At 32.3% G+C, this 20,187-nt stretch overlaps 2 protein-coding genes and 1 pseudogene across 2 annotated transcripts; all 3 read right to left on the reverse strand.

The window, feature by feature from the left end:
- Nucleotides 1–4,892: 4,892 nt before the first annotated feature.
- Nucleotides 4,893–11,355, reverse strand: LOC107262406 (annotated as a pseudogene).
- Nucleotides 11,356–12,767: 1,412 nt separating this feature from the next.
- LOC8273701 (UDP-glycosyltransferase 91A1) lies at nucleotides 12,768–14,838 on the reverse strand. Its single transcript, XM_002533471.3, has one exon. It carries the CDS (start codon nucleotides 14,751–14,753, stop codon nucleotides 13,347–13,349), a length of 1,407 nt encoding a protein of 468 aa, XP_002533517.2. The 5' UTR covers nucleotides 14,754–14,838; the 3' UTR covers nucleotides 12,768–13,346.
- A 2,797-nt stretch (nucleotides 14,839–17,635) lies between these two features.
- Nucleotides 17,636–19,298, reverse strand: LOC8273702 (UDP-glycosyltransferase 91A1). The gene has a single exon (XM_002533472.4). The coding sequence runs from the start codon at nucleotides 19,217–19,219 to the stop codon at nucleotides 17,777–17,779; it is 1,443 nt and encodes a 480-aa protein (XP_002533518.1). The 5' UTR covers nucleotides 19,220–19,298; the 3' UTR covers nucleotides 17,636–17,776.
- Nucleotides 19,299–20,187: the final 889 nt, after the last annotated feature.

A 20,187-nucleotide genomic window follows, 5' to 3' on the forward strand; every position in this document is an offset into this window, starting at 1 on the left:
TAAAAATATATCAAATAAAATACATACCGATCACACTTTTATAATAATTTAAACAAGTGCTAGAATTTTCTTATTTTTATACCATCAAGTTAATTCTTATATTAGTTCTTGGGCAAAATGCATTATCAAACAATTGTATTTTGGTAATTATATTTGTATGAAATAGTCGATTAGCATCTTATATTTTACGATGGATATTTCCATTTTCTAAATTGATAACAATGTAAATATTTAAGTGTTGATTTAATACACATGTAACTCACGCACACTCAATACCAGAAAGAAAACTGACTAGTCAACATTATTATAATAAAAATCTAATTTAGTCTTCATAATTTTATAAAGTTATTTTTTAGTCTTTTTAAATTTTTCTATTATTCATAATTTATATAAAATTTCTCTTTAACTCTTATAATCTTTTTTAAATATTTTATATTTTCTAAATTATTTTTTAACCCTTTAAAATTTTCAATAATATATTTATTTACGTATAAATTAAAAATATTTTCTTTGTTATTAAACAAGCAAACAAACAAGTAAATAATATCTTATTTAATTTTCTTTAAATAAATATATTATTCAATATTCTACACCTAAATAAATATACTTTCGAAAAGTTTAAAAGAAAAACTTTTATTTTTTAAAAAATATAAAAATACTAAAAAATAATTATAGGAGTTAAAAAAATATTACATAAATCATGAAATAATAAAAATATTTAGAGGGATAAAAAAGAAATTTTAGAAAAAAATTGAATCTTTATTATAATAATAGTTTCATGCGTCAATTTATATTTAATTATTTAAGTCTATCGTGAGTTATATATGTGCCAAGTCGATACTTAGATGTTTATATATTATCAATTTAACAAGTAAAAATATCTAACAGATAAATATTAAAATATGAAATATTAGTTGACTATTTTATACAAATTCAAGAGGATGATGTAGTGTGGCTAGTTCTTTAGTAGATTCTATCTCCAACATCACCTATAGACACATACAATTAAAATGAGCCACATCACTAATGATAATGAATTTTAAATACTCTTACCACATCTATATGTATGTCATAAAATCAATTACTCTCGGGTAATATAGCAATATTAACTTATGTGACTATTTTTGTTAGAGGTATCTTAAGAATATCTCCTTTATATTATCTACTTGTCATTTTGATATTCATATTATTTATATTCTAACTAAATGCATGTACAATCTCTTAATTACTTCTACTTTTCTTAATATTTCATCAATTTGCTTATGAATTACCAACTATTTATATTAAGGATGACAGTTAGATGGATATTTTTAGATATCTAACTGCTTGAATTTTAATAGAATAGATATGAATGGTTATAAATAAGATTGGGACAGGTTTTACTATCCATATTGATTCAAATTTAAACTTTTTGGATATTCCCTATCCGAATCTAATTATTTAAACGGATATGGTTGTAGAGTACCTCATCAAATTTCTAATATCTGTTTAAATGACATACATATATATTATGTGTATAAAATAAAATAATAATAAAAATTATAAGATTTTATTTAAAACTATATGGTTTAAATTTTGTGAATTTTTTATTAATTTTTATTAATATATTTTAGATTTAATTATTATAAATAAATATCTATTTAATTATTTAAATTTATATAAATGAATATTTAAAGAGTAGATTACCTGCAACCCATTTAAATATTCATAAATTTTTCTTAATAACTATATATATTAAACGGGTCCTTATCGAATTTAGCCACTATACATTTCTATTTAGATTTAGTACGGATACGAGTAAGAAAGGGGATTTGAGACGAAATATATATACATATATATATATATATATATATAACAACAATTTTATTAAAATTTACATATTTATTGATGGATTACCTAGTAACATTTTTTTTTTTAAAAATGCACATATTTACCGATCGAAATAATGATGTCAGTAAATTATCGACCGTTTATAAACACTATATCCATCAATAAATCATCTAATATTTAAAATTAGAAATCACACACCGACGGTTTTATAATCAATTACCGACATATATTATTTTGGTAATTTACTAACTGTTTAGTATTTTGTTAATAAACTAATTTATCAATGACAAAGGTAATGTTTACTTATAAAATTTCTTATTTTTCGTAACGTCCCCTTTGTTATTTGTTTGTTTATTTATATATGATAGTAAGATAAAAAAGGAATGAATGCTTAAGAGCAATCCACCCACTGAGATAGAAAAGGAGTCAATCTAAAAGCTTTAAGTAATCTTATAAATTCTAATGAAAGCAGAAGCAATGCTCGGATATGAGATATTTAAGTTCTTTGTAAGAATAGTTAATTTCTGTATATTAATAAAAATATTATTATTATCAAAAGAAAAAAGAGGTTCTTTGTAAGGAATTAACACTCTAATGATTTGAATTATATGTGAGAGTTGATTCTGAAGCATCTCAATATTCCTCTAGATAAAAAGTAGTAAAAAAATTATATTTTTTATATTTTAACACAATAAAAATGAATAAATATATACTGTAAATTTGATAAAATAAATGAGTATTTCTTATATTTTTCCTAAATATTATTGATAAAGGAAAAATCAATTCATTTAACCCTAATACTTGATAAAGAAATTTTTTTTTTTTAAAAAGGAAAGCTTTCTTAAATAGGGAAAACGATCCCGGATACCCCAACCTTTATCCATTTTCGCGAATCTACCCTCACCTTCAAAACTTATTAATTTAATCTACCATATTTGCGTATTGTATTATGTCTACCCAACTGTGTTTTGGCGTGTGCCACTCATGACATGGCGTCCACACGTGGCTCCACATGTTTGTCTACGTGGCTGAGCACAATGAAAGACCTCAAAACTCACTGTTTTGTCCTAAGATTTCCCCAATTATATCCCCAGTTTTTCTCCAATTCTAATTTTTAAATAGAAATTAAAACCTAGGGTTTTCTTGTTCCTCTTATGGCAAGTCTAAATAGAAGGGGCATCATCAAGATCTTCTGTTATCAACAATTGATAGTATTTATGTGGGAGTGAAGTAGCATTTTATGAATTTGAGAGACCAGCGAAGCTGATGATATGAAGGAGAACGAAAAATTTCGGGTGTCTATTACGAGGTTGCTCTTACATTGAGGTAAGCTTTGTTAACAATGTTAGGGTTTAGTTATTTTATTCTGGAAGATTGAACAATGTATGATGATTTCATTTCAATTTGGCCATGTAGGGGCAGAGCTGTGTTTTGTTTATCTGTCATGACGATTGGGTGAATGAGAAGAAGTTTGGCAATTAGGGCGGAGTTGTGCTCTTACACTGACGATTGTACAAAATGTGAAGGAACATTTGATGCTTTTCAAGTTCGGTTTCTGTGGTATGGTTGAACATTGTAATGAATTATTGTAAAGCTCGAAAAGTCATGATAGAGAAGTTTGATGAAGGAAAGTTTGATATTTGATGATCAGTTTATGCCTGTTTCTGCCAGACAGTCTTTATGGTTGATGTAGTAAGGTGTAGGATTTGGTTTTATAGTAGATAGGGGGGTTGAATCTTGTAATCAATGGTGAATTAAATTACCAACTTTTATAATTGATTATGCAATGAAGCTCTTATTTTTCTGTTATGATATTTTGTATGTATTGCTTATAGCTTTGATAAAGTATTATTATGACAAACATAAGGAGCCATATGTTTGGTGGTTTCACATTTGGATAGATAAAATAGGCATTAAACAGCCTTTTAACATTACTATAATATAGAATCCTTACAAAAATATGTCTTAGAAAAAACAAACACATAAAAAACCTAATACTAAGGCAAACTAATTGATATGGTCAAAATGATAGCTTTTGTTCCATGCAACTCTAAAATTACAAACATAAAGTACTGCAACTTCTTTAAGGCAACTTCTTAAATTTCTGCATTGGCTTTGGCAAAACATGTTGCCCTTCTTGAATCACCAAATCTGCATTCTTACTAGTCTTTGTCTTTGTAGCTACCACCTTCTATTTACCTTTTGAACTAACTGATATATTAGTTGCTGCAGTTTTGTGAGACAACCTATCAAACATAGTCACCTTCTCTTTTGCCTTTGTAGCTGTTCAAGTCTCACTACAAACAAAAACACTTTGTTCATGACTAGCTGTAGTTGATCTTTGTTCCTTTGTAGCTGTAGTTGATCTTTGGGTGTCAGACCTCTTTCTGGATTGCCTTGCTGCAGAATGCATTTTGTTATTACAGCCACTTAACAAATGCATATACGAAATGGCATTTGTAGTAATTGCATTATGTTCAGAAAGTGCTTGAAGGTTGTAGTAATAACAAATATATATTCCCTAAAATGTTATACCTACGAGAATAAGATTCCCCACTTGCATTATTTTACCCATTCAATGTATTAACAAATGCATACATTCGTTGTCGTTTTCTGAAAGGAGCCATCTTGCGGGAGACCACAGCCACAAGCTTCAACAATAATGGACGATAGAAGGGACAAAGATAACAGAGCGAAATGAGCCTATAGAATGAGTTATGGAAGTTATTAGTTGTATTGTAATTGAAAACCCTAAAGATTAGAATTGGGGATAGAATTGGGGAAAAATTAGGGAAATCATGGGACGAAACGGTAAGTTTTGCATTTCTTTATTGTGCTCAGCCACGTAGACAAACATATAGGGCCACATGTGGACGCCATGTCATTAGTGGCACACGCCAAAATATGGCTGGGTAGACATGATACAATATGCAAATATGGTGGACCAAATTGATAAGTTTTAAACGTGAGGGTAGATTCGCAAAAATGGTTAAAGGTTGGGGTATGTAGGATCGTTTTCCCTCTTAAATATCTCTTATTATTGATTTCCTGCTATGCTTACTTTACTTGAACAGAGCTTTCTTTGGTCGCTTATGCATCTCAAGATAACCAAGAAAACTGTCAATATACCTGTCTTGTTTATCTCTGTCACAGAATAGAACTCTCATCTCTTTAGCTTTTCCTCTGTAAATTTTACCCTCTTCTTTCACTATAGCCTATTTCAACGACTCAGCTACTGAGTCACTCCTGAAAGATCCATCAAACTCGTTTCTTGGTATTGGATATCCCATCTTCTTCTCCTCTAAATTTCTAGCATTTATCCCTTGATCAGCCAAGAATGTTAATAGTATAAGAGGCCTCTCATTTTGACTCGCTTCTACAACTGTACTCCATCCTGAATGAGTCAAGAATCCACCAATGGAATCATGAGCTAAAATCTTCAGATGAGGAGCCAAACTAGTGCACACCACACCGCACCACGCCCTTTGGTTCTTTCCTCGAACCCCTCAGGCAACCAATTACTTATGTGTCCGTTAACCCTATACGCTTTCTGAGCACCCAAAAGAATGGCAGCCCTGATAACTCTAACCCAAGAGCAATTTCATTCAACTCATCTTGACTTGGTTTTGCTTCACTGCCAAATGCTACGTACACCACATATGCTTTCCCTTGGTTATCTAGCCATTGTTTGATTGAGTTCCATGTATGGATTCTTCTCCGCAATCATATTCTATAGTTGAAAGCATACCTACAGGTATACAGGGTTTTCCATGGAGCTTCTCTAGTAAGTTTAACCATTTTGCTTCAAACTTGGAGCACCTCCTGACAACCACCATTTCACAGCCTCCAATCACCTCTTCCACACGATTAATTTCGGAAATTCCAGATGCATTACAGGTTACAGAATCAGAAATTCTCAAGATCTCAAACTGCCGATACGCCACCTTAGTAGGGAATGGAACCCACTTAGGCGGGACAGTGAATTCTTCAGGTTTGGTCCGATCATCAGTCAGCGAATGCGGTTTTGTAAAACTCCATACAGAACCCAAGAATATACTAAAATAAGCATGCGAAATGGAGAGATTACTAGCGATATTAGGTAGCCAGTAAGCAGTAAAATCATAAAGAAGCTGTAAAAAAATATGAACCTGATAAAGCAAAATCACAGCTAATAATTTGAGAAAATAAAGATAAAATGAGACAAAATACACAATAGAACACACAGATTTACGTGAAAAACCTCTAAACAAATTAGGGTAAAAACCATGGGCAAGGATAGAAGAATTTTACTATAAGAAAATAATAGGAGTTACAAACTCTCTATTTATAAAGGAGAAAATATTAAAATTCTCTCTTTATAATAGGAGAAAAATAATTGCTTAACTCTCTAATATTTTTCTCTTATTTTTGGGATGATAGAATAACAAGGTGAGGCCTCTATTATATAGGCTTGGAAGGTACCTCAACATTGTTAACTTAGCAATGTGGGAGAAATACTCCTCAAAAATTAATAACTTAACAATGTGGGAGAGATACAAATCCCTAAATATCAACAATCTCCCACTTGAAGATTTGATTGAGGATCAGTCAGATCTTCACACCGTTCTTTCTTCCTTGCCTTTCCATGCTGCTTATACTTTTATCAGGCCACTAGAGGATTGACACCAAATAAATTTATCGTTGTTAACGCCGTCAAAAAATCGCTAGGTTGTCTTTAGTATGAATTTTTGCATATCCACAGTGCCCTCTTCCACTTTTTCACGAACGAAGTGATACTGGACTCGTATGTGCTTTGACTTTGAATGAAAAGTTGGATTCCTTACGAGATGCAAGGCACTCTGATTGTCACAGAACATATGAATATGCTCTTGTTCGTGCCCGAGTTCCTCCATCATCATTTTCAACCATACTGCTTCCTTACTAGCTTGTGTAGCTGCTACATATTCTACTTCTGTTGTTGATGTCGCCACAAGAAGTGTGAACACATACCCTGTAGTAGATTTGCTTTTATCAAGATCACCTGCATAATCTGAGTCAACATATCCTCTGATAATAAAGTCTGATTCTTCATAACACAATGCAACATCTGAGGTTCCCTTAACATATCTTAGGATCCTCTTTACAGCATTCCAATGCTCTCTGCCAAGATTCGCCATATACTGACTTACTACTCCCACTGCATGTGCAATGTCTGGTCGTGTACAAATCATCGCGAATATTAAACTCCCCACTACTGATGCATACGGTACTCGAGACATTTCTATCCTTCCTTCTTCACTGCTAGGACTCATACTGGAGGATAATTTGAAACTAACAAAAAGTGGGGTAGAAATTGACTTACAATCTTGCATATTGAAGCGTCGCAAAACTTTCTTCAAATAATTTTTCTAAGAAAGTCAAATCTTCCTATTGTTTCTGTCTCGGTGAATTTGCATCCCTAGAATCTTGTTTGCTGGTCCCAAGTCCTTCATTTTAAATTCCCTAGCCAACTGTGCCTTTAGTTCTTCAATATGATCTTTGTTGGGGCCTGCTACCAACATGTCATCTACATACAACAGTAAGATAATAAAATCACTTTTACCAAACCTCTTGAAATATGCACAAGGGTCTGAATTAAGTCTGTTGTATCCAAGGCTCATGATGAAGGAATCAAATCTCTTATACCAACACCTCGGCGTCTGCTTTAAACTGTATAAAGATTTGTTCAACCTACAAACCAAATTCCGCTTTCCTTTTTCTTCAAAACCTTCTGGCTGGAGCATATAAATTTCTTCCTTAAGATCTCCATAAAGAAAAGTTGTTTTCACATCTAGCTGCTCTAGATGTAAGTCAAATGTAGCACACATCGCCAAGACTACTCGAACAGTTGTTAATCGAACCACAGGGGAAAATATATCGTTGAAGTCAATCCCCTCCTTCTGAGCATATCCTTTCACCACCATTCTTGCACGAAACCGCTCCACTTGATCATCACTATTTCTTTTGATCTTAAAGACCCATTTGTTGCCAATGGCCTTTCTTCCTTGTGGTAGTGGCACAAGCTCCCAAGTCTTGTTCTTATGTAGAGCTTCCATCTCTTCTTGCATTGCTACCATCCACTGAGATGCATCTGAACTGCTCATTGCTTCTTGGAGAGTTGATGGCTCCCCTTCCTCAGTTAGAAGACAGTATGCAACATTGCTGCCTATATCATAATCTTTCTGCCAGGTTAGTGTAAATTTTATACATTTTCCCTTTCCAAGTTCTGACTCTTCAAACTCGGCTGGCTCTTCAAACTCGACTGGTTCTTCCTCTTCGTGCCTTCGGAAGAATCTTCTTCTGTAGACTTTCTTTCCACCTGTATAGTTGTAGTCTCTGAATTTTCTTTTGAAGTGCTATCATTTTCTCCCTTCAATTTATCTTCTAAGAAGATTACATCCCTGCTGATTATAACCTTGTGGGCAGTGGGATCCCACATGTGATACCCCTTCACACTATCAGCATATCCCAAGAACAAACACTTTCTGGATTTTGGATCCAGCTTTGTAGTTTCTTGGGTATTATACATCACATACACAGGACTTCCAAATATATGGAGGTTTGAATAATCAACTGGCTTCCCAATCCACATCTCCATCGGTGTCTTTTGATCAATTGCTGTAGATGGAGACCGGTTAATCACATAACAGGTGGTGTTAACTGCCTCAGCCCAGAATGCCTTATTTAGGCCTGCAACTCCCAACAATGCTCTAGTTCTTTCTAACAGAGTTCTGTTCATCCGCTCTGCCACTCCATTTTGTTGAGGAGTGTATGCCGTAGTGAACTGCCTCTTGATGCCTTCTTGCTTGCAAAAGCTATTAAATTCATTACCTGTGTATTCTCCTCCATTATCTGTCCTCAAACACTTGATCTTATTGCCTGAATCAAGTTCAACCCGCGCTTTATAAGTTTTGAAAACTGCAAATACATCTCCCTTGCTCTTGATAAGATACACCCAACATCTCCTGGAGTAATCATCGATGAAGGACACAAAGTACTTAGCTCCTCCTAGTGATGAAACTGGTGCTTGCCATACATCAGAGTGAACTAATTCTAGAACATCCTTGCTTCTAGAATTGGATGTATTGAACTGTAGTCAATGCTGCTTGCTTGTTATGCAATGCTCACAAAAGGGTAATGACACCTTTGTGAGATCAAGAAGTAGATTTTTCTCAGCAAGAACCTTCATGCCTTATTCAGACATATGTCCAAGCTTCCGATGCCACACCATTACAGATCTCTCGCTTGAACTACTTGAAGCAACAAATGCTTCTGCTTCATGCACAGCTCTCCCAAAACATATACAAATTAGCGTGAATTTTTTCTCCTTTCATAATTACAAGCGCTCTCTGGCTAATCTTCATGATTCCTTTCCGAACTTTGATAATGCAATTAAGATCATCCAAATTTGTCCCGGAGATAACAAATTCTTCTTCAGACCTTCCACATGTCGCACTCCTTGAATAATGCGGACTGTACCGTCATGCATCTTCAACCTGATAGTTCCAATGCCTATGATTTTTAAGACATTATCTTCACAACTATACACAGATCCTCCTAAGATAGGTTCATAATGATAGAACCATTCTCTTCGAGAGGTCATGTGATAAGTTGCTCTTGAGTCAAGAAGCCATACATCAGCAAATCTCTTCCTGTTCTCAGTTGATATTGCTGCTTCACAGCACAATACATTTCCATCATCCGAAGTGCATGCCACATTTCCTTGAGGATTGGAATTCTTCAGACTCCAACAATCCCTCTTCAAGTGACCTTTCTTACCACAATGGTAGCATTTATAATTCTTCTTACTTTTTAATTTTGATCTACCATGATTGTGACTCCCATTTGGACCATGTTCTGTTGATCTCCCTCTCATCACCATCAAGGCTTCCACTTGTTGTGAACCTGCCTTCTTGTCTTCCTTATTCCTTCGCCGATTTTCTTCTTCAAGAATAACAGCTGCTATATCATCAAAGACTAGAATTTCGGTAACAACATTATTTGTCAAACTGATAATGAGTTGATCATACGAATCAGGTAGACTTTGGAATAGAAGTTCTACACATTCTTGTGACTCTATTTTATAGCCTAAAGATGTGAGTTGAGAAAATAGAGTATTCAAGACAGTAAGATGCTCTGTCACTGAAGTAGATTCTGACATTCTTAATGTGTAAAGTTTCCTCTTAAGAAAAATTTTATTATGTAATGACTTGGCTTCGTACAGTCTAGTGAGGTGGTCCCAAATCTCCTTTCCCGTTTTTTTTTCTTCTATACTGGACAAAATCCAATCTGCAAGTGCCAGATGAAGATTTGCAATAGCATTCCCATCCATCTCGTTCCACTTATTATCATCTGTGAGTGTTATCGGTCGTTCACTGATAGCCGCAAGACAATTGTCTTTTCTCAATACAGCCTTTATCTTTAATTTCCACAGTGAGAAATTACTCCCGTTGAACTTTTCAATCTCAAATTTTGCCGCCATTGCTTCTATCACAAATGATGCCTTTTAGCTTGTAAAATAAACCGCAGTAATGAACACAACTCACTAGGTAAGTTCCCAGGAAAGACTGGAGGGTCACAATCGGACCTCTTAAATACCAATCTCCTTATACATAACCTTCCCTAAATTGTAAGTATTCTTACTACTCCACACAAGCTCTTTTGCACCAAAAAAAACCTCAAAATCCTTTTCTGATGTGAAAGATCAGACTGAGCTGCAATCACAGAATTTTAAGGAATTTCTTACCAACCAGACTCTTATACCAATTGTAGAAAAATATGAACCTGATAGAGCAAAATCACAGCTAATAATTTGAGAAAATAAAGATAAAGTAAGACAAAATACACAATAGAACACATAAATTTATGTGGAAAACCCCTAAACAAATTAGGGTAAAAACCACGGGCAATGATAGAAGAATTTTACTATAAGAAAATAATATGAGTTACAAACTCTCTATTTATAAAGGGGAAAATATTAAAATTCTCTCTTTATAATAGGAGAAAAATAATTGCTTAACTCTCTAATATTTTTCTCTTATTTTTTGGATGATAGAATAATAAGGTGAAGCCTCTATTATACAGGCTTGGAAGGTACCTCAACATTGTTAACTTAGCAATGTGGGAGAAATACTTCTCAAAAATTAATAACTTAACAACGTGGGAGAGATACAAATCCCTAAATATCAACAGAAGCCACTCAGGATTTGAAGTTTCAAGAAAATTGGTTAAAGGTTCTTTAAGACCATCGTATGCTTTTCTAAGGTATTGGACTTCTGCGTCTTCTGAAAGACCATGGACATGAGGCAATGGAAGTTTTACGAAATTTATGAAAGGGATTAAATTTGGAAGGATTTTTGGGAGACGAGTAATGTTTCGAGGAGTGGAAATGAAGGAGATTTTGTGACCCTTCTGTGCTATTAGTTTGGCCAGCTCTAAATATGGGATCATGTGACCAAAGGCCAGCCATGGAAACATAGCTATGTGAAGCTTTGAATCGTTTGCAAATATAAATATGTTAAGAAAACGATGATAATGTTAAAAAAATAAATATTTTAAAACATGCTGATTTAATATAATGACTGTAGTTTATTTGGATACTTATTTTATTAAATCATATGATTTTTATTACTATCTTGATTTGTAATGATTTAATGTTAATTTATTAGTCCAGTGTATTATGACATTGGATATAGATAATATAATGAACAAGTTACTTGTAAAATATATTTATAAACATTTTGGCCCTGCTTCCCAGTACAATTTTATTATTATCCTTTGATGATTAAATACGGGGCTTAAGTGGCAATTTTTAGAAGCTTAAGATATTCAAATTTGAGTGAACAATTTATAGCAAATTTTAATATCTTTATGTGTTTATTGAATAAAGAGTTATATAATTTTAAATTAATTTATATAATAGATTATTTTAAAATTTATATAAAAAATATTTTAATATATAATTTTATATTAAAACTACATATTAAATTATTTTATATAAATTTAACGTAGATTCTATAATTATTTTAAATAAACACATAAACTACCACACTTTAGGGTTTATCTAAAATTTAATTTTCTTATTTATTATTTTTTTATCCCTTGTTTCTCTCTTTCTTCCTCCTTCTTCTTCCTATGGCTCTCTATTTCTTTAGAAAATATAATTTAGCCTTCAAAAACTATCCTCCGAATGACCCTAAAAGCATAAGATGAAGGTGAAAACAATCTTTATTTGGAATTTGGATAGACTTGTAAGTTCAATCATGTTCTTCTGTGATTCAAATAAAAAGAAACTTCTCTCTCTAAAAATCAACCCTCATATCTCTATATCTCTGTAGATATGTTTTTCTTTTAATATTTAAATTGAAACTATAGCTCTTTTTAATATTTCTTCTTCTTCATCTTTGTGGTGCTGCTCCTTTTTATTGAAGGTCTTAAATATTTTTTTAATTATTTGTAAAATCTAAATATGCATGAATATTTTTTAAATTAAATTTCCTTTTTTATAAAATAAATTTAGTATTTATCTGTCAGTCCAACGAGCAGACAATATTTATTGGCCGGTTCAATTGATGGGAAGAGCCCCACCCTTCCACTGGAAAATATTTATACAAAATTTATTTCTAAAATGCTAAATATCTTTTTTCAAAATCCTAGAGCCTCCATTGTTACCTATGATATGATGGTAACTAGTCAAATAGAAAGATCTAATATTACATTATAACTCAAAAAACCATATTCAATGTAAATTTATAATTTTGAAGTAAGAAAATTGAAATCTAATCTTATATGATAATATATATGTTACTAAATGATGGATTATTTGACCGTTAACTATTTAACTAACAATTAAATAAGAAAAATAGAATATAATTTAGAACGGAAAGAAAAAAAAAAAAAAAAGACATATTGAAAAAGGATTAAGAACAAATGCTGATGTATAAACTCCCAATCCCAGACACTGAAAAACACATATTGAAAAAGCAAGACTCCATGAACAACACACAGCAATACTTCTAATATACATTTAAGGCATATATAAACAGTGACTTCAGTGGTGGCCATGGAGGCCGGTAAACGCAACAAAAGAAAAATAAAAATGGCAATCAGCTACCGTGGAGGCTTTGATCTTCATAGCAAACCGAGTCGTCGGTGGCGGTGCTCCTACAACAATACCAACAACGTCATCGTCCCACATATTGCGACACCGCACCCTTCTCTCCTACGACGACTGCAAACGCGCTCCGAACCCCTTTTAGCCCAACAGGCATTGACAAGACGAAAGCACCACACTGGGAAAGAGAAAGAAAATCGGAGGGAGGACCACTACAAACGGTTGGAACCATTGACGACGGCGGTACAAGGATAGGATTTTACTTTTAACAGGAAAAAGAAAAAACAGAGAAAAGTAATTTGTTTTGTCGGTACATAGTTATTCATACGAGGAGTTATTGTGTCTATCATTGCTGGTACCTCTTATTCTTGATTTCCTGCAATGCTTACTTGATTGGAGCCTTCTCTGGTCGCTTATGGATCTTAAGATAACCAAGAAAATTGTCAACATACTTGTCTTGTTTATCTATGTCACAGAATAGAACTCTCATCTCTTTAGCTTTTTCTCTGTAAATTTTACCCTCTTCTTTCTCTATAACCAATTTCAACGACTCAGCTACTGATTCACTCGTGAAAGATCCATCAAACTCGTTTCTTGGTACTGAATACCCCATCTTCTTCTCCTCCAAAATTCTGGCATTTATCCCTTGATCAGCCAAGAACGTTAATAGTATAAGAGGCCTCTCATATTGACTCGCTTCTACAACTGAACTCCATCCCGAATGAGTCAAGAATCCGCCAATGGAATCATGAGCTAAAATCTTCAGCTGAGGAGCCCAACCGGTGCTCACCACACCACGCCCTTTGGTTCTTTCCTCGAACCCATCAGGCAACTCAATTACTTCAGCGTCGGTTGACCCTCTACGCTTTCTCAGCACCCAAAAGAATGGCAGCCCTGATAACTCTAACCCAAGAGCAATCTCATTTAACTCAAGTTGACTTGGTTTTCCTTCACTGCCAAATGCTACGTACACTACAGATGCCTTGTCTTGTTTATCTAGCCATTGTTTGATCTTTCTCCACTCATTGGTTTCCTTTCCATTTTCATAGCCTGTAGTAGGAAGCATGCCAACAGGTATACATGGTTTTCCATGGATCTCCTCCAGTAGGTTTAACCATTCTGGTTCAAACTCAATGCAGCTTCTTATAGCTATTATTTCACAGCCCTTGAGTACCTCTGCCGCACGGGAAAGGTCCGAAACACCAGATGCATCACCCTCTACAGATTCAAATATTCTTAAGATTTCGAACAGTTTATACGCAACCTTGGTAGGAAAATTAACCCATTTTGGCGGGACTGTAAATTGTTCAGGTTTTGTGCGATCATCGGTGAGTGATGCTGGCTTCACAATAACACCCATCGTCGCACCCAAGAATATACCAAAGAAGGCGTGTGAAATGCCAAGACTGTTGGCTAAATCAGGTAGCCAGTAAGCTGCAAAATCGTAAAGAATCCAATCTATATCGGAATTTTCAAGAAACACTGTCAGTGGTTCTTTGAGACGATCATAGGACTTTTTAAGGTATTGGACTTTGTTGAATGGGACATCAGTGGTTGCCTCTGCGTCTTGTGGAAGATCGTCCGAGCGAGGCAATGGAATCTTGACGAAATTTATAAAAGACGAAAGATTGGGAGGGAGTTCTGGGAGGCGATCGATGTTACGAGGAGTGGAGATGTAGGAGATCTTGTGACCCTTTTGAGCAATGAGTTTCGCAAGCTCTAAGTATGGGATCATATGACCGAATGCTAGCCATGGAAATAGTGCAATATGTAGCTTAGAATCAACCGCCATTGATATTGTGGAACTTAGAAGCAAAATTATAAGGAAAAATAGTATCAGAGTTGTGAAACTTTTACTTCAAATCCTACATTCTTCAAATACTTTGGGGGGTTTTTAAATCATACATCATCATAATTGTTAGATACAAAAATAAATACATGTCAAATATATTTTCTTATATATTAAAAATAAAGATATATATATATATATATATGATATTAATAATATGAGTCAATTTGATAATCCTTCCTTTTTTCCTTTCTTTTTTCTGTAGCCATCGCTTAGAGAAAATTTCTTAAATGTATAAATTAATTTTAAGGTGTTTTTAAATTTTTTGTTAAAAATTAATATTTAAACTTTCTGAAATAATATCTAAGCCATAATTATTAATAGTGGAAAATCTTTGACAAAAACAATCACATGTCTGCAATTCCGGAAGAATTAAATTATCAAAAGACTTTCATTGACAGCATTATTTTTTGAGTTAGCTTTTGTCTTCTTTTTTTGTTTTTCAAACTTTTTTTTTGGCCAAATGAAGAGGGCAAGAGCCAAAAAAACAAGGAACTTTTTCAAACATTTTAAGTTGCCTTTTAAATGTTTTTTTTCTTTTGGTTTATGATCCCATGTTTGTGGTTTTACCTTCTTTTTTTGTCATGGGTAAGCCATTGTCTAATCTTAGTATATAATATAATAAATAAGTGAATAATAATATATTTTTTTATTTAAAATTTAAATAATTATTACATATCTCAATTATTTAGTATTAATAATATGTAACTCATATGTTATCTTGATTAAAGAAAACTGATTAAATCGAAAAATCAGTTTGAAACTAAAATATGACATCGACAAAACAGGTCAACAAAACTAATGGTTTGAATTTTATTTTATTTTTTTGAATTTTTGATTTTTTATATCAAAAATCGACTATTTAATTAACCACCGAATATATATATATATATATATATATATATATATATATATATATATATATATATATATATATATAAATTTTGATATATGCAACATATATGTGTGATTGTTATATTTACTATAATTATTATTTATCTGTAGTGTTATAGTATTAGTATATATAAATATAATTAATATATTAACTAGTAAATTACTTTAGTATTAATTTAAATAAATATTTTTATATATTAATTAATAAAAAAATATTAAAAATAAGTCTAACTTTAAAAAAATTATATTAATTATCTTATTATTAATAATAATTTATTCACTAATTGAAAAAATAAAATTCTAAAATATCAAAAATTCTTTTTAAAGAAATTGTAAAACTAACCACTACAACTACCGTTAACCGATACTAACGATTTAAATTTTAAAATTAATAAATTTAAAACTATATATATATTTCTAAAAATGGGTAAATGAATCGTGGTAACCCCTATTCTAATGAAACCATATCTTCTATTCATCCTTACTTGTATATATTGTTGTAATAATAAGCTCTCATCTCTACGAAGAATTTATTCTTATACTACTTTGCAATATAACCGCCTGAGATATCAAAAACTCTTTAAAATCTTTTTCTTTCTACACCCTATTTTCTAATGTCATTTTTATACTTTCTTTAATTAAATGTAATCTGAGATTGTTAAGATCTCAATATGATTTGTATGGTATTCCAATCTCATTTGTCAAGTTAATATAATCTTAGAAATCTTAAATATTTATACTTTTCTTTTTGGTAATTAAAAAATTCAATTGACAAAATTCTAATAATAATTTAGTAACCGAGATGTTTTTGTAATGTCGGTTTGGTCGTACAATAAAATCTCTTGATAGTCATATATTTAAAACTAAATAAAATTTATGACTATGAGAAATTTATAACTTAATAGAAATTTGAGTATCAAAATTATTTTTTGATTTAATACTTAAGTTTGTTGGTTAAATATTAATAATTAGAGATAAGAAACTTTAATATTTTACTTATATATAAATAAGAGTAATGAGATAAAAAAAAATAATACAATAAAAAAACATGTAATATAATATAAAGTTATTTAAAAATATATATACAAATATTAATATATAGAATAATATTTTCTTAAAAAAATTATAATTTATTCTAGTATAGAGGTTATTTCTATTTAAAGCTGGCATAAATTGAAATTAAAATCTTATATAAACTATGCAGAAATTATTTGTATATAAAACATCATTATAGAAAATATTTACTCTAAATTAAGTTGTTCAGGTTGATTAATATTTAAAAAAATGGATTAACGATTTGATTGGATTCCGTTAATTGAAGGCACAGCCCTATAGAGGACCCATCAATAATTTACAATTAATAATTAATTTGATTGGTTATCGAGATAGGCAAGTATTTATGGTGTTGTGTGATATGTAACTATAAATTGGCAGCAAAGTGGGCGAGTCTGAGTCTGAGTCTGATTTGGTATTATTAACTGCTCTATAACCCATTAACGCCGGTGACCACACACAGACATCAGTTAATAATATTACTAATAATAAAGCATACCAAAAGAAAGAGAAGAAGAAGAAGAAGAGTCCAAACTGTAGTCTAGAATTTGTTATGGAAGCTGAAGTATGGGTAGTTTCACATGGTGACGCATATGTTAGGTCATGTTCATTCCACGTATCCAACGCTTAAGATCCCATTGTATAGATTATTACTTTTTCTTTTCTTTTAATTATAATATAAGTAAAAATATTCAATATTTAAATACAATCTCTTATATATTTCTTTTTATATATACGGGCTTTAGATTGTAATAAGTAGAAATATATAAATATTTTTAATAGATTTAATAAGTAGTTAATCGTAAATTTTATAATCATTTATCTAGTCAAATTAATAAGTTATCAATATATATTATTAATTTAAATAATAAAATATATAAATTATTAATACTAAAATATAAAACAATCTTATTATTCTCCTTTTGTTTCTTGCTTTTTAGGGCAATATTTATAGATACACGAGAGATAAGAATTGAAACCTTAGCAAATGGATCTTGATCCGATAATTAATAACATTCTCAAGTCACTTTATTGCCATTTTCCCGAAGCCTTTGAGTTTTAAGGTAATCCAAAAAAGCATCAACATAACGGCTTTGTCTATCTTTATCTGTAAACAATGCTCTCATCTCTTCAGCTTTATCCCTGTAAATTTTCCCTTCTTCTTCAACAATCACTAACCTCAATGACTCGGCCACTGAGTTCCTTGTAAATGATCCATCTTCCTCATTTCTGGGCATCAGATATCCAATTTTCTTCTCCTCGAGAAGTTTAGCATTAAGCCCTTGATCTGAATTGAACGGCAAAAGCACAAGTGGTCTCCCATGTTGTAATGCCTCCACGACTGAGCAAATTCCAGAATGAGTCAGGAATGCACCTATCGATTCATGGCCTAAAATCCTAAGTTGAGGTGCCCAGTTTGTGAACACCATTCCTCTATCTTTAACTCGATCCTCAAATCCATTAGGCAAATCAACAACTTCTTCTTCCTCGGATAATCCGCAACTCTTTCTTAATACCCAGAAGAAAGGTAGTCCTGATAGTTCTAATCCATGAGCTATCTCAATTACTTCTTCTTGACTCGGTAGGGCCTCGCTACCAAAGGCTATATAGACAACTGATCTTTTTTCTTGCCTGTCAAGCCATTTCTTGATTGGCTTCCACGTTTCTTCTTGATCTTCTTCACTATCTTGATCAGTTTCTCTAGGAAGTACACCGACTGGAAAAACCGGTTTTTGGTGAAGTTGCTCAGTCAGTTGGAGCCATTCTGGTTCTAATCCAAAGCATGTTCTTGCAGCTATTAGGTCACAATTTTTCATTGTTTCTTGAAAACGCTTAATGTCGTAAATATTGGATTCATCGCCAGTTATTCCAGCTTCGAAGATCTTTCGGACTTCGAAAAGGCGATACGCTACTTTGGAAGGAAATGGAACCCACTTGGGTGCTACAATGTAATCTTCAATAACTCTGCGATAGTCTTCCTCTCCTGAACTGAGATAACAAAGACAGGCGGAAATGAATATACTGAAGTAAACACTAGGGATGTTAAATTTGCAGGCGATATCAGGTACCCAATAAGAAACAAAATCGAAGACAATCCAGTCAGGAAGGGATGATTGGAGGAAATTGGACAAGGGTTCTTGGAGACAATCATAGGCCTTTTTGAGGTGCACGACATCTTCGGCAGGTAAATCTGCTGTTGCTTCTGCAGAACGAGGGAGGTTTTCGACGTAAGGTAATGGAATCTTAACAAAATTTATGAAAGGAGCTAAATGTGGAGGGAGTTTGGGGAGGCGATCAATGTTTCTAGGAGTGGAAATGAAGGAGATTTTGTGACCCTTTTGAGCAATGAGCTTGGCAAGCTCCAAGAATGGGATCATATGACCAAAGGCAAGCCATGGAAACATGGCTATATGAAGCTCGTCATCACGGTTGGCCATGAAGGGGACAAGCTTTGACTCCATGGTTATATTGTATAATAGTTAATTCGGAGAATTCCAATGGGAAGCCTAGCTATAATAACAAGGTTCAGAACAGCACGAATCAAATGGCTATTTTCCATTTATATTTGAATCTTCCGTTTCTCTCTAATAAGCATAACGAATCACATTAAGAATTTATTGTCACTAACACAAAAATTAAGAGACTTAATATCTATAACGGTTATGTTACGGTGCTATTCATCACAGTGAACCTTTTATACGGTAGAATTTTAAGCTTCTAAAGTTTTGGGTGAATTGTAAAGGATGGTGTCATTGCGGCTCCTTACTTTGTTAAGACCAAAGTAGAAAATTTTATTTTAAATAAAAAAAGATAATTTTATCTATTAATAAAATAATAAAAATTATTGGATCCATAAATCTTTGTTCATCAGAATTGCAATATTTTTAATTTTTTTAATAAAGAATACAATTTTTGAGTTTATTTTTTAAAAAAAAATTATTTAATTAACTATCTATTTAATTTATAGTCTTATATTATCTTTTTAAAAGCTTTTATTATAGATATATTTCTTTTATTTTTCAAAATGGAATTGTCATTTAGACATGGGAGACGTAACCATGTGAAGCTCTTTATTATTACACATTTTGGGGCAAATCTTTGAAAGAGAAAAAAAAAGTCAAATAATCTCCACTCTGGGATAAAGTGATCAAATATGAAACCCTGCAGCAGGCCATGTGAAAAATAATTATAAAGCACCAAAAGGGTTTTATTTGAGAAGAGATGATCTAGTGCCATAACCTGCAATGCAAGACCTCATAGATGGTCATGCATCTGTTGGGAGCCGCTTGATCATCATCTCACCTTTCCCTGCTTCTTCAACTGCCTTGCTCATCTCATTTGCCAGCTAACATGTCATAAATGACCGACTCTAAAATTCATAAATTTAAATTTTAAAAAATATTGTATCTAAATCAGAATAAAATTTTAT

The sequence above is a fragment of the Ricinus communis genome, chromosome 7, assembly GCF_019578655.1.
Source record: "Ricinus communis isolate WT05 ecotype wild-type chromosome 7, ASM1957865v1, whole genome shotgun sequence".
Classification (NCBI taxonomy): Eukaryota; Viridiplantae; Streptophyta; class Magnoliopsida; order Malpighiales; family Euphorbiaceae; genus Ricinus; species Ricinus communis.

What these genes read in the sequence shown, in the direction of transcription:
- LOC8273701 (XM_002533471.3), bottom strand. Translation starts at nt 14,753, where the DNA reads ATGGCGGTTGATTCTAAGCTACATATTGCACTATTTCCATGGCTAGCA.
- LOC8273702 (XM_002533472.4), bottom strand. Translation starts at nt 19,219, where the DNA reads ATGGAGTCAAAGCTTGTCCCCTTCATGGCCAACCGTGATGACGAGCTT.